The sequence below is a fragment of the Perognathus longimembris genome, chromosome 1 (genome assembly GCF_023159225.1).
Source record: "Perognathus longimembris pacificus isolate PPM17 chromosome 1, ASM2315922v1, whole genome shotgun sequence".
In the NCBI taxonomy this organism is placed as follows: Eukaryota; Metazoa; Chordata; class Mammalia; order Rodentia; family Heteromyidae; genus Perognathus; species Perognathus longimembris.
In genome coordinates, this window is record NC_063161.1 from 130,187,794 (window position 1) to 130,201,645 (window position 13,852).

Genomic DNA, 13,852 nt, shown 5'->3' on the forward strand with positions numbered 1-13,852 from the left:
CCTGGCAGAAAGTGCGCGACCAAGAAGCCAGCGCCCTCCCCAGTCATCTCATCTTGTCTTTCAACAAATTGGACTTCTGTAAGCTGTACACAAAAGGAGGACGGGAGAGGGAAAAGGGAAGAGGAGAGAGGAGAGGGGAATGGGGAAGGGAGAAGGGTGAGAGAAGGGAGAGAAGAAATGATAGAAATCAACGTAAATAGATCATAAATGAAATATAAGAGCCAAAAATATGTAACTCTTATAAGAAAACACTTTTGTGACCTTTGGGTTCTTACATATATTAAATGTGCGAAAAACAGAGCTGGAGGTGATTCAAGTTATTGAATGCCTAGTAAGCGCTGAAGTCTTCAAATCCCAGTACAGGGCTGGGAATACATGAAGCCCTGGGTTCGATTCCCCAGCACCACATATATAGAAAACGGCCAGAAGTGGCGCTGTGGCTCAAGTGGTTGAGTGCTAGCCTTGAGCAAAAAGAAGCCAGGGACTACAGTGCTTAGGCCCTGAGTCCAAGCTCCAGGACTGGCAAAAATAAATAAATAAAAATCCCAATACACACACACACAACAAGTTTCTGGGACTGGGAGGTAGGGTGCTTGCCTGGCATGCACAGAGCCAGAGGTGGAGCTGTGGATCAAGAGGTAGAGTGCTAGCCTTGAGCCAAAAGAAGCCAGGGACAGTGCTCAGGCCGAATCCAAGCCCCAGGACTGGCAAGAAAAAAGTTTCCTAGTTACTCAGGAGGCTGAGATCTGAAAAGGTTCAAAGCTAACACTGGTAGAAAAGTTCCAGAAAGGGCTGGGGATATGGCCTAGTGGCAAGAGTGCTTGCCTTGTATACATGAGGCCCTGGGTTCGATTCCCCAGCACTACATATACAGAAAACGGCCAGAAGTGGCGCTGTGGCTCAAGTGGCAGAGTACTAGCCTTGAGCAAAAAGAAGCCAGGGACAGTGCTCAGGCCCTGAGTTCAAGGCCCAGGACTGGCCAAAAAAAAAAAAAAAAAAAAAGTTCCAGAGATTCCTAGCACCAGTTAACCAGCAAAAATCCAGAAATGGGAGTGTGGTTCAAGCCCTAGTGTCAACACATATGTGCACCTCCCCCCCACACATAGTATATTGAAGTTTTAAAACTCTTGTGTTTTATAAAAAAAAAAAATCATTAAGAAAGTTCAGTTAGGCGCCAGTGGCTCACACCTGTGATCCTAGTTACTCAGGAGGCTGAGATCTGAGCATCAAGGTTCAAGGACAGCCCAGGCAGGAAAGTCTGTGCAGCTCTTATCTTCAGTTAAGCACCAGAAAATCAGAAATAGTGCTGTGGCTCAATGTGGTAGAGTACTACTAGCCTTGAGTGAAAAAAAAAAAAAAACTCAGACAGCATCCAGATCCTGAGTTCAAGCCTCATTACTGACCAAAAAAGTACTCTTTCCAGACTAATGTAACTTTAACCCCTCTGTACATCAACTTTATAATAACAATTAAACATTACATTTTTTAAAATGCTGATCATCATCAGCTATTAAAAAACACCAAAAAATTTAAAACCTTGGTGCTAGTTGTGCATGCTTGTAAATCTAATTATTCATAAGATTGATACCTGGATGACCAAGGTTCAAAGTCAGTCCAGGCAGAAAAATCTGTGAAACTCTATCTCTAGTATAATCATCAAAATGCTGGGTTGGAAATATGGGTCAAATGGTAGAGTGCCAGCCCTGAGGCCCCGAGTTCAAGCCCCAGCACTAGAGGAGGGAAAATGTTAATCATACACTTAGCCTATTGCAACTGGAGTTCTAGACAACAGACCCAACTCTGGGGCTTCCAAGATGTCAGATTCAGCCACTCACCCCAATGCCACAAGAAAAGTAGTAGTAAAAGACAGGGAAAGGATATTTATTATATGGTACAGGCATATATAAGTATTGTACCCTATCTTCTGAGGTTCAGACATTAGCTTTAGTTTTTGTTTTAAATAAAGGAAGAATTGGGGCAGAAGAAAGATTTGCATAATTACACAGTCATAGGCAAAATGTGGCCTAGTGGATTATATCTCTCTTCTGGTTCTGTGAAAGCCTTCAGAGTAGTTATAGAATCATCACTTGAGGGGAGCAATCTGATTCCCATGGGATGATTACCTCTGCTTCAGGGTGCAACCTCATCATGATAGGCAATTATCCTCATTTGGGTGGTGGCCTGTCCTTCCAAGACTCTAATGTTCTTTTCCTTGGAAGTTCTGGTCCCTTGTTGTATGGATGTTAAAGATCCATCTTGGAGCTGGGAATATGGCTTAGTGGTAGAGTGCTTGCCTAGCATGCATGAAGCTCAAGGTTCAATTATTTAGTACCACATAAACAGAAAAAGCCAGAAGTGGCACTGTGGCTCAAGTGGTAAACTGCTAGCCTTGAGCAAAAGAAGCTCAGGGACAGTGCCCCAGTCCTGAGTTCAAGCCCCAAGACTGGATGGATAGATGGATGGATGGTCAGTCCATCTTGTTCTGGAAGCCAAAGTGATTGCAGGGAAGACTTAGAATAAACAGGATAGATGCAAAATGAAGGCAAGAATATCAAGCCTTCCTCCTTAGGCAATTCATGGACCCAAGTGAAAGTGGGTACTTTTTAGCAAAAGCTGTTTCTAAGTACCTGTTATACTATGACACAGCAATTCCACTCCAAGGAATTCTTCCAGGAGAAGTGAAAACAACTGTTCCCATTGAGAATTATATGTAAATATTCATAGCAGTTAATATAAATACTCCTAACAGTTAAAAATGTTCCCAATAAGCTGGATGTGGTAGCTGAAGCACGATACTTGGACAGAGATACAAAGATAGGGAATTGTGTGGGGTAGGACTTTAAGTTTGAAGCTAATCTAGGCATAAAATTAATGAGATTCCATCTCAGGCAATGGCAGAGTATACTAGCACTGTGGCTGTTACCAGCTACGGGAGAAACATGAAGGCTGGGTGCAGTGGCATGTGCCGGTCATCCCCAGTGACATGGAAACACAAGTAGAAGCATCCTCTATCCACAGGAGTGTTGTTCCATATGTGAATGGGAGGAAGGAATGCTGTATAGTCACAAAGTAAGTAAACAAAGTCCAACAGAGTGGTGCATGATTGTGCTCATAGCACTGAGGTTGAGGCAGGAATTCAAGGCTAGACTGGACTACATATTGTTACAAGCCTCAGATATCAAGATTCAAAAAAATGAGACTATGAACAGATGGACCCTACTGGGTTCCCCCTGTATTTCTCCCAGTCCTCTATGAGATTATTGGCAATGAAGTCTCCACACACACCCAAAAGGACAGAGTTTGGAGTTTCCCAGTTCCTGAAGACATGGAGGTTTCCTAGAGGCATTGTGCTTGGAGAAGTCGCAGAAGCTCTGTGTCCTTCTCTCATACCTCCTTCTATGCATCTCCCCACCTCTACCCTTAATGATAAATTACTAAATATAAGTAATGTTTCCTGGAGGTCTGTGAGCTTCTCAAATAAACATGCCAAGAAGGCAATTATGGGAAAACCACTTTCTAGCCAGTCAGTCAAAAGCACAACAACTTGAGCCTTATGAATGACACCTGAAGTGGGGCAGTGTTAATGTCCACATGGGGTGTCAACACTGAATTGAAGCTGGGCACCATGGTACAAACCTGTAGACCCAGAACCAGGAAGGCAGAGGTTGGATAGAAGTTCTAGGTCAGCAGGGGCAAAAAAGTTAGTGAGATTCCATCTCAACAAAACAAACAAGGCACAGTGATATGTGCCTAGAATTCCAGCTACGCAGGAAGCACAGGTAAGGAGGACCTAGGTTCAAGGCTGGCTCCAGGCAAAGATACAAGACCCTGAGTGAAAAATAACTAAAGCAAAACTGGGCTGGGTACAGGCAAGTACAAGTAATAGAATGACTGCTTAGCAATCATGGAGCTCTAAGTTCAAACTCTAATACCCTCCTCAAAAAAAAAAAAAAAACTGAATTGAAATAGAGGATACTCAGCTGATATCAACTGCATACCTGCTTGTTTGTTGGTGGGGAGAAATTTCCCCCTTTTAAGAGCCTTCTGTGTTGATAGTGGTGTGACAGCAGAAGAAAACACTGTTTTCTGGTTGGTTTGTTTTTACTGAATCTCACCACAACTCACAAGATAGAGAAAATATTTGCAAGTTTTATCTATATGACTTGTACCTAGAATATATCAAGAATGCCATACACAATGGAACCTATTATTTTTGTACACTTAATATATACCATTAAAAGAATGCTTACAACTCAGTAATTTAAGAAAACACAACCCAATTTAAAAAAATAGGCAGGAGAATAAACATAGTGGCACACAGTTGTAATTCCAGCACTCAAGAAGCTCAAGGATAGTGAGTTTGAGGCCAGCCTAGGCTATTTAGGAAGACCTTATCTCAAAATAAAAAAAGAGCCAGATGCTAGTGACTCACACCTGTAATCCTAGCTACTCAGGAGACTGAGATCTGAGGATCACTGTTCAAAGCCAGCCCGAGCAGAAAAGTTCCTGTGAGATTAACCACTCAAAAACCGGAAGTGGCACTGTGGCTCAAGTAGTAGAGTTAGCCTTGAGCACAAAGAGGCTCAGGGACAGTGCCCAAGTCCAAGTTAAAGCCCCACAATCAACAACAAAAAAATACTATCAGGCTGGGAATATGGCCTAGTGGCAAGAGAGCTTGCCTTGTATATGCCCTGGGATCAATTCCCCAGCACCACATATATAGGAAATGCCCAGAAGTGGCGTTGTGGCTCGAGTGGCAGAGTGCTAGCCCTGAGCACAGAGAGGCTCAGGGAAAGTACCCAGACTCTGAGTTCAAGCCCCAGGACTAGCAAAAAAATAGCCAATAAAAAAAAATACTATCTATCTGTCTACACACACACACACACACACACACACACACACACACACACACACACGTAGAGGATCTAAATGGACATTACTCTAATAAGCAGAACAGGTGTTCAACAACATTAGTCCTCAAGGAAACACAAATTAAAACCACAACGAGATATTATTTCACATCTACTAAGATATTGAAATCAAACAGATAACAAGTATGGACATAAGTATGGAGAAATTAGAGCCCACAAACATTGCTGGTGGGAATGTGAACTGGTGAGCAACTTGGACAAACTGGCAGCTCTTTAAACTATTACATTTACTAAATAGGGGCTGGGAATATGGTCTAGTGGCAAAAGTGCTTGCCTCCAATACATGAAGCCCTGGGTTCAATTCCTCAGCACCACATATATAGAACAGGCCAGAGGGGCGCTGTGGCCCAAGTGGCAGAGTGCTAGCCTTGAGCAAAAAGAAGCCAGGGACAGTGCTCAGGCCCTGAGTCCAAGCCCCAGGACTGGCAAAAAAATAAATAAAATTAGTAAATAACCCAGAAATTCTACAATGTATCACTAGGTATTACCCAAGAGAAATACCTTTTCCCCCCAGTTCTAGAGTCTTGTGCACCAATGGCTTACACCTATAATCCTAGCTACTTAGGAGGCTGAGGGCTGAGGATCTAGGTTCGAAGCCAGTCAAGGCAGAACAGTCCAAGAAACTCTTTCTTCCATATAGCCAGCAAAATTTAGAAGTGGAGGTGTGGCTAAAGTTGCAGAACGCCAGCCTTGAGTAATAAAGCTAAGTAAGAGTACGATGCCCTGAATTCAAGCTCTAGTATTAGCACACACATTAAAAAAGAAAAAAACACATTATACAGGAACATTCATAACAGTATTACTCATAACCAAAAGATGAAAACTCCAATGCCTACCAGTAGGTAGAGAAATAATATGTAGATCTAAGCAACCAAATGTTACTTGGCCATAAAAAGAAATGAAGCTAATACATACAGCAATTTTGTTTTGCTTTTGTTGTGGGGCTTGACCTCAGAGCATGGGCACTGTCCCTGAGCTTTCTTGCTCAAAGCTGGCGCTCTACTACTTTGAGCCATAGCACCACTTCCAGTTTTTCTGGTGGCTAACTGGAGACAAGAGTCTCTCGGACTTTCCTGCCCAGGTGGCTTTGAACGATGATCATATCTCAGCCTCCTGAATAGCTAGGATTACAGGCTGAGCTACCAGTGCCAACTGCAATGTAATTTTTTTTATGCCAATCCTGGGGCTTGAACTCGGGGCCTGAGCACAGTCCCTGGCTTCTTTTTGCTCAAGGCTAGCACTTGAGCTACAGCACCACTCTGGCTTTTTCTGTTTATGTGGTGCTGAGGAATAGAACCCAGGACCTTCATGCATGCTAGGCAAGCATTCTACCACTAAGCCACATTCCCAGCCTTGCAACATGATTTTTGAAACATTAGTGAAAAAAGCCAGACAGAAAAGGACACATATTGAATTTTTTTTTCTTTTTGTGGCACTGGAGATTGAACTTGGGGACTTGAGTTATATCCCCAATTCTTAATGATCTCATCAATATGAAATACCCAGTATAACAAATAAAGAGACAGAAGGCAGATTGGTGTTATCGGGGATTGGAGAAGAAAGTAAATGTTTTGGGGCATAGGGTTTCTTTTGGAGATGGAAATGTCCTAGAATTGACTATTGTGATGGCTGCACAAGATTATGAATGTACTAAGGGACAATGGATTATATACTCTGAAATGGTAAATTTGTCAGGAGCAGCAGCACATGCCTGTAATCCCAACACTTGAGGCTATTCCAATCTGTGCCTGGTAGGAGAAGACACTGACCTTTCAGCCCTTTTAGGAATACTGGAAACTCTCCTACATCTCCAGACACACATATTTACATTATTATTTTATTCCACTTTGGAAACCACTCCTGTAGTTTATCAGATGTATCCAAATCAGAATTTAGGGAACAGGCTCCACTGTGCTTCTGATGATAAAATAATGAAGTCCCAGAGCCAGTAGCCCCTGGCTGCCTGGTGGTAAGAGGTGTGGCTGAGGCTTCCTTGTGAATCATCCAGCACCTGTATGGGCAAAGCTACATTATTTTTCCAATCTTTTCACAGCCAGGTGCCAGTGTCCACACCTGGGCTACCTCTGCTGGGCCAAAACTAGTTTTCTGAACCAGGAGCTCACAGCACCATCCACTCGCATCACCAAAGCTATGCCCAGTAAGAGTCCCACGCTGCTCACAATGAAGCCTATGGCCTCAAAAATGAACCTGCAAAGAAAGGTAGAGAGTACTTAAGAGGGCTGACTGGAGGTCTTGAGCTTTTCCCCTATAGAGACAAAACTTGTCTCTGAATGTTAATGCTTTGCTTAAAGCCTCTCCTTCCCCACCACCTGTCTTTCTGAAGCATATCTACTCACTTGGGGGCAAACACCTTCCAGACCATGAGATGCCTGCGGAGGATGAAGGCTGCTGAGGCACAAGCCAGAATCTAAGGGAAGAGAAGAGGGGTAGAATTACTTAGGAAGTCAGGGAAGGGGAAGGAAGTGGGACAAAGGGAGAGTTGATAAATGAAAAAATGTGGAAGTGTGAAAATGAGAAAAGCTCAGTGCTTTTATGATCTGTACCCTTCACTCACCTGAATACCAAGGACAAACAGGTATTTGAGGCCCAGCTGCAGCAGTGCTGCATGGAAGTGGTGAGGCGCTTCCCGGAGACGCATCTCCATCAGTGGCTCCTCCTCCTCCTCTTCAGATCTGCTTCTGGCCTCAGTTTCACCCCCTGGAGACTGCCGCCTCTTCTTTGGCCCTTGACTCTCACACAGAAAGGGCCAGAGCAAGAGCAGGGGGCAACCTACTGTCTCAGGGGAGGGCAGGGATGGTATCAATGGAGGACAACACAATATCAATGGGACCAGTCCATCCTAGTCCCTGGCAACTCCAATTGGCTCAGGCTTCAATTAGCCTCGGCCAAGAGATGCCAAGGATCCAACAAAACCACCCAAATCCAGGACTGTTTTCTTTCCACAAAAGCTAAAATGAAAAAAATGGAAGCTAGGGAGGGAAAGCAAGGAGGTACCTGCAAAGAGGAGGTGGGAAGCAAAGGTGTTGGCTCCCACTAGCAAAGCAGGAAGCCAAGTAGAGGATCCATGGCCTTCTGGGAACCCTACAAAGGCTGCATGCCAATGAATGGCTGGAAAGACAGGTTGGTGGCCTGTGGAGTAGAAGGTCTGTGTGGCCATGAGGGCCCAAGCAGAAACTGCCTGCCATGGCACAGTGAAAGGACCTAGAGGAAAAGAGAAGACTTTACAATCACATCTCATTTGCTAATCCAAGCCTATTGTTCCACAATCAGACTCCTCATAGACACATGCCTACCATCCTATTTTCTTGTCAGTACTTAGTAATTCTAGTTCCCTTGTTGTACAAGCCCTGTCATTCTAATCTGAAACCCATCCTCTCATTTTTAACTAGCCTTTCTCTTACACATACAGCTCCTTATGCTACATTTCCACAATTAGACACATATTACTGGAAAATCAGAAAACGCGCTCAGAAGATGCAACACATCCACACGAAATGAGTCTAAAGGACTCTTTATCTTCCCCTCCATAACTGATAGTTTGGTGATGGTAGATAAAAGAGAGGATATCAAACAGACCTTTTCCAATTGCCAGGGGCATGAGACCAAGGTAAGAAACACATGAAGCAACACTTCCCTTTAAAAAGGGAGGTGGACTCTGCTGTCCTGGGGTCAGTGAGGACTGAGATATGTATTTACCAGGAGTAGTGATGGGAATCCCGGCAGCAAGTAGATGCAGGAGAAGGAAGCTCTGCAGAAACAGAAGCAGGAACACAAGGCTGATGCGTTCTGCATGCAACAGCAGAAGTGGGAAGGTCAACAGGGTGAGGGCTGTGACCATAGCAGCTGAGTAGACACTCCCCAACTGATAAGCAGCCACAGTCAAGGGACCCTGAGATTTGGTCCTTTCTAGCCGGCCCCGGAACTCCTCCTGCATGTATCGGTAGATTTGAGGGACCACGTAATCCAGGTCAGCCTGAGAAGTAGGGGGTCCTGAGAAGGGAGTGAGGACAGTCCTTGTCCTTGAAGCACTGACCCCAGCCTTCACCAGCACTGCCACAGGCCTCCAGAGCAGCAGCATGAGCCCTGAAGCAGCCAGCCCCACCACACCCCGTGGCAGCACAATTGATGCCCCAGCAACCAGGGCCCGGAGACGTGGTGGTGCTTCATCTGCTCCCGATGCCAATGCCCAGTAGGCAGCGGTGCCCAGAGCCATGAGAGGAAGCCCCCAGCGCACAAAGAGCACAGAGGGCTCAGGGCTCTTGAGGTTACCATAGTGGTGAAGCCACAGGCGCACAGCAACTAACAGGGCTACCAGTGACCCCACGCAAGCTCCATACCACAAATTCTTGGCTCGACCACCCACCATGGATGCCAGAGGACTCAGCCAGGGAGAGGAGTGGCAAGCAGGTGTCTCTTCAGGGCAGCGATGGAAAAGCCCAGCTAGCCTTGTACATAAAAGCAACCCAACCCCAAGCCATAGAACATAGGTGCCAGTGTGCCGTGGGGGTCCTGCTGGAGCAGAGGAGCTAAGGCGGGACATTGTGAGCAGCTTAGGTGGCAGCAGTTGGCCTTCCCAGTGAAGCCGAGCAACTAGGAATAAGATGAGTGAGCACAGAAGGAAGGGGGTAGCCCTGGCTTCAGCTACAACAAAACTATCAGAGAAAAGGGCAGCCAAGCGAATGAGCAGGAGTAATAGGACAGGTCCAGGAATGGGAAGTAGAGTTGTCACGTGCCTCTTAGACCCCCAGCCAGCCCAGGTTTTCCACAGGAAATGAAGGAGTGAGCCTGTTGCAGCCACAGCCCCTAGAACCACTGGATCTAGCTTCATCCCAGTAACTGTCAAGAGTCCGAGATACAGTATGGCCCCAGCAAGGCCCCAGGCTACAGGTGTCAGCAGTAAAGGGTGGACGGGAAATCCTGGGGAGGCTGCCCACTGGGATGTGAGCAGGCAGAGAAAGCAGGCAGCAGCCAAGATAGCAGCACCTCCTGCCATGCGGACCAGAGAGAAACGGGCCCAAGACTCAATGCACATGGCCCGAGCTCCTCTCAGGAACTGCTGCAGCTCAGCAATCAGAGTCTGTAGTGCTGTCTCAGCCCCTTGAGGACTCTGCAGAAGTTGATGGTAGTCAGTAGAGGCCTTGACGAAGAGATTCTGCAGCTCATTAAGCTCCTTAACTTGAAGGTCCTGAGTAACAGCTGAGTAGGCACTAAGAAATCGAGACACCTGGCAGAAAAGATTATAGAGCAAGAGACACAAGTCAAAGACATAAATCAGGGCAAAGGCAAGCATAGATATTACAAATTCTGTCCAGAATGTGGAAAGGGAGGGATAATGGAAGGGAAACTTGGCTATGGAAGGTGAGATGAAGACTGGACAAAAGACAATGGGTGCTTATTATGCTTTGATCACACAGACACCTCATCCCCCTCATGTACCTGTTGGGCATTGAGATAGAGAGCTGAGGCCTGTGCTAGAGCAGAGGCATAAGGCTGGGAGTCCTTGCCACCTGAGAATAGCTCAGCCATCACCTCTCCGATGTTCCCAAATGGAATGGGTATGCCTAGAAGCAGGGCCAGTGTGGGCACAAGGCTGACCTGAGGAATCACCTCTGGCTCCTAAAAGGATAGAATAAGGTTCACTTCAAAGCTGAATACAGTATTTTGGATGAGAAACATAGGGGCCTAAGTAGAAGCGGGAATGAAGAATAACCAGAATATGATTATGAGAACCTAAAATACAGGGATCCATGAGGATGCTATAATCAATATGTGGGCTGAATACAAGGAGGCCAGAAGAGGCACAATCCAGTCCTTACCTCTGGTGGGGTGCTGGGAAAGAGGGCTGTGGGGCTGTATAGAAAGAGTGCAGCTGAGACCTCCAGATCACTGTCCCCTCCATGGTCTCCATTCATGGTCATCCCATGGTCCCCAGCCACCACCAGCAGCGTGTCATTCTCCAGACGCTCTACAAGTCCCCTGAGGGCCAAGAAATGTGGCAGAGAATAAGCATAAAGATTCTTCTCAAGCCAGGCATGAATGCCTCATGCCTGCAATCCTAACTACTCAGGAGGCTGAGATCTGAGGACTGAAAGTCTTATCTCCATCCAGTTAGTCACAAAAAGCTGGAAGTAGAGATGTGGCTCAAGTGGTAGAGCACTAACCTTGAGCAAAAGAAAAAAAAAAAAAAAGAGCTAAGGACAGTATCCAGGACCTGAGTTCAAGCTACAGCACAAAAAAAAAAAAAAAAAAAAATCTTCTCAGAGGCCCATTCATCCCCAGCTATGACTTCCATAAATAGGGCCTAGATCTCTGGCAAAGACACCTTTTCAGTCATAACCATGCTGCCCAAAGTTACACTCTGTGTTACTCAACATGGAAAATGCCCCTAACTTTAGGAAAAGGCCTAGAGAAGATAAAATTCAGCCAGGAGAATCTCAAAATAAAGACTTTTCCTCCTGGGACCAAATATCCAAAGACACTCAAACATAAATCCATTCCCCAACCAATACCCCACACTCACTGTATCACCTGGTCCATCTGGCTAAGTTTCTTGGCCATTTCAGGGTGGTGAGGGCCATGCTTGTGGCCACAATGATCCACACCCAGGAAGTGAGCAATCAGCACGTCCCATTCACCACTGTCCACTGTGAAGGGGAGAACACTGAGCACAGGGGACTAAGGGCCACTCTTCAATCCCAGCCAAGCTTCTGACATCCCTCCACCACCATCCTTCCACCCATGCTGTTACACCCACAAGAGGTCCAGGATCTTTAGACAAAAGAAGCTCTCCCCAGTCCCAAGCCTTACTCAGCATCTAATGCCTTTAGCCCCATGCTCACTGGTGGGATAAAGGTGTTCTAAGATGCCATTGTCCACTGTGTGTAGGTCTCTAACATTGAAGGATGAAAAGAAGAAAGCCTGGGAAAAAGCTCCAGGGAAAAGGTCTTTCCAGGTATCATCGCCCATGAAAACTATACGCTTTCCTGCAGAGACAAGACAGGGGGTCAGAATCTAAACAGGAGTCAGGACAGAGGAGACCCTTTATTAAAGAGACATCCCAACCACATACTCTAAAGCACAGCAATTCCTTTTCCACTGAAACCTAAAATTTCCCATCAGGGCTTTCCTGGGTGAACCACATGATACCCAGATATCTCATTCCAATTCCTACAAAAGGAGCTGTTAGTTCTCAGTCTCTAGGTATCTCTGTTGGCCTGTTTTTCCTGGGTATAACCTGTTTTTTTTCAGGTTAGTATGTGAATAGGCCTGGCCTCTATTCTCTTCATTTATAAGCCAAGACCCTTCATTTCTCCCTTGCCTCTTTACTGAGACTTCCTCCAGAGTAAAGCCAACATTCTATGCAAATTAGAAACTTCACCAAGTTTAAAGCCCTTTTTCACACAAACTGAGGTTCCTATACCCAAGGCCTTGAATGGGTCTCTCTCCTATTCAGTCTTCCTATACCATAGCCGAGCATTTAGCCAGGCATCTAAACTTCTAGAGCCCTGACTTCTAAAGAAGACATATACCCACGTATGCCTGAGGCCCATACTGACCTGCGCTGGTGAGCTGCTTAATGAGATTGTCTTCTACTATGGCATGACTGGCAAAGTTACTGCCAGCATCAATAAAGGTAGGTAATGAGCCAGTAGTTAGGGCTTTGAGGCGCTGCATGGTGGTAGTGGGAGGATCAACCAGAGATTGGTACAGTCGGGCATGGTGGGGCTGAATCTCCAGGATCTTCTGCAAGGAGCCCAATTTCCCCAGAAAGGGCAAGGAGACAGGAGGTTCCCCAGGCACATGTGAGCGCTGGGGTTGGGCGAAGTCAAATCGCAGTGCATCTATCAGCACCAACACAACCCTGGAGAAGTGGGAAGCCATCCAGCAGGCCCCAGGCTTCCCTTGACTCCCCCATGGCAGGGCCCCAGGGCCTGGGGGTTCATGACAGCTGCTTTGGTTGGTGAGCTCCAAACGTGTGAGAAGGAAGCCACTGGTGAAGAGAGCAATGCCAGCGTAGAAAAGGAAACAGACCCAGGCCAGGAAGGCCAGCACGGAGACCTTCCGCATCCTGATAGAGACAGGGGAGGGAATACCATGGTGATGCAAAGCATAGCCTGGTCCCTGACCACCCAACCAGCACCACTTCCTCTTAGCCAATCCTATAGTCCTCTCACCGAGGTACGGGTCTGTAGGTAGTAACCTTGGGCTTGTTAAAAATGCTGCTTGCAGAGCTCATCCTATGTCTACTGTATCAGGATCTTGGGATGGGGCAACGAATTTTCCAACCAGGACGTTTTTAACGCTGAAAAATCATAGCCCACGAGGAAAACCTGATTCCAAGTGGTAAGACCGCTGTCTAACCGGTTGTCGCAGTCCTTGTCCCCGCAAATCTGAACACTCCGGGGCGCGGGAGAGAGGGAGGGGCGGAGAGACAGGGCTCTCAGCCGCCAGGGAATCCCCGACCTAGCAAACGGCGCCGCCTGGCGGGGACCGAGGGGACGAGGAGGAGGAGTCACGCTTCTGGGCCTTCCGGTAACCAGAGAGCCACAGGCACGACCTCCCCGCCCGGCAGAGTGACCGCACCGCGGGGCCAAAGTCAGGGGGTCTTGCCGGGACCCGGTCATCCAGGCGGATCCGCCTCCGACCGTGGCTACCCAGCCTGCGCCCGGGCACTATGAGTTCGGTGTGAGGCATCTCTGGCAGCGAGCTGGGGCAGGGGAGATCACCCACACTTCACATTGGGGGCAGTCGGAAGTCCTCGAGAGACTCGGCTTACCTGGATCCGTGCCCGGAAGTGCAGCCGCGGCGTCTGGGGTCCGGCACCATAGAGGTGCGCGCCAGAGAGAGAGAGAGAGTGCCCTACTGGGAACCCGGGCGCCATCTGCCGGTGCTCCGGTGGA

The 13,852-nt window shown here is 47.0% G+C and overlaps 1 protein-coding gene across 4 annotated transcripts; it reads right to left on the minus strand.

Annotated features, from left to right (window-relative positions):
* Positions 1 to 6,752: 6,752 nt before the first annotated feature.
* On the minus strand, positions 6,753 to 13,781 carry Pigo (phosphatidylinositol glycan anchor biosynthesis class O). 4 transcript variants are annotated; one of them, XM_048368745.1, is made up of 11 exons: positions 13,729 to 13,781; positions 12,509 to 13,020; positions 11,792 to 11,935; positions 11,473 to 11,596; positions 10,769 to 10,928; positions 10,389 to 10,568; positions 9,936 to 10,176; positions 7,947 to 8,153; positions 7,507 to 7,724; positions 7,289 to 7,359; positions 6,753 to 7,139 (listed from the first exon to the last, which is right to left on the minus strand). In XM_048368745.1, exons 1-11 carry the CDS (start codon positions 13,776 to 13,778, stop codon positions 7,010 to 7,012), a joined length of 2,037 nt encoding a protein of 678 aa, XP_048224702.1. In that variant the 5' UTR covers positions 13,779 to 13,781; the 3' UTR covers positions 6,753 to 7,009. The 4 variants fall into 4 exon arrangements, with proteins under 4 accessions (XP_048224702.1, XP_048224543.1, XP_048224484.1 ...); XM_048368586.1 differs by having other exon boundaries at positions 7,507 to 7,721; positions 8,649 to 10,176; XM_048368527.1 differs by having other exon boundaries at positions 8,649 to 10,176.
* Positions 13,782 to 13,852: the final 71 nt, after the last annotated feature.

Bases quoted from the DNA above. Each gene is read 5' to 3' on its own strand.
- Pigo (XM_048368527.1), bottom strand. From the start codon at position 13,778: ATGGTGCCGGACCCCAGACGCCGCGGCTGCACTTCCGGGCACGGATCC. The intron at 10,929-11,472 runs GTGAGTGTGGGG...CTTGGCCCTCAG, and splicing joins CAGATGGACCAGGTGATACA to GGGACTTGTAGAGCGTCTGG. The intron at 7,725-7,946 runs GTACCTCCTTGC...CCCCTGAGACAG, and splicing joins TTCCCACCTCCTCTTTGCAG to TAGGTTGCCCCCTGCTCTTG.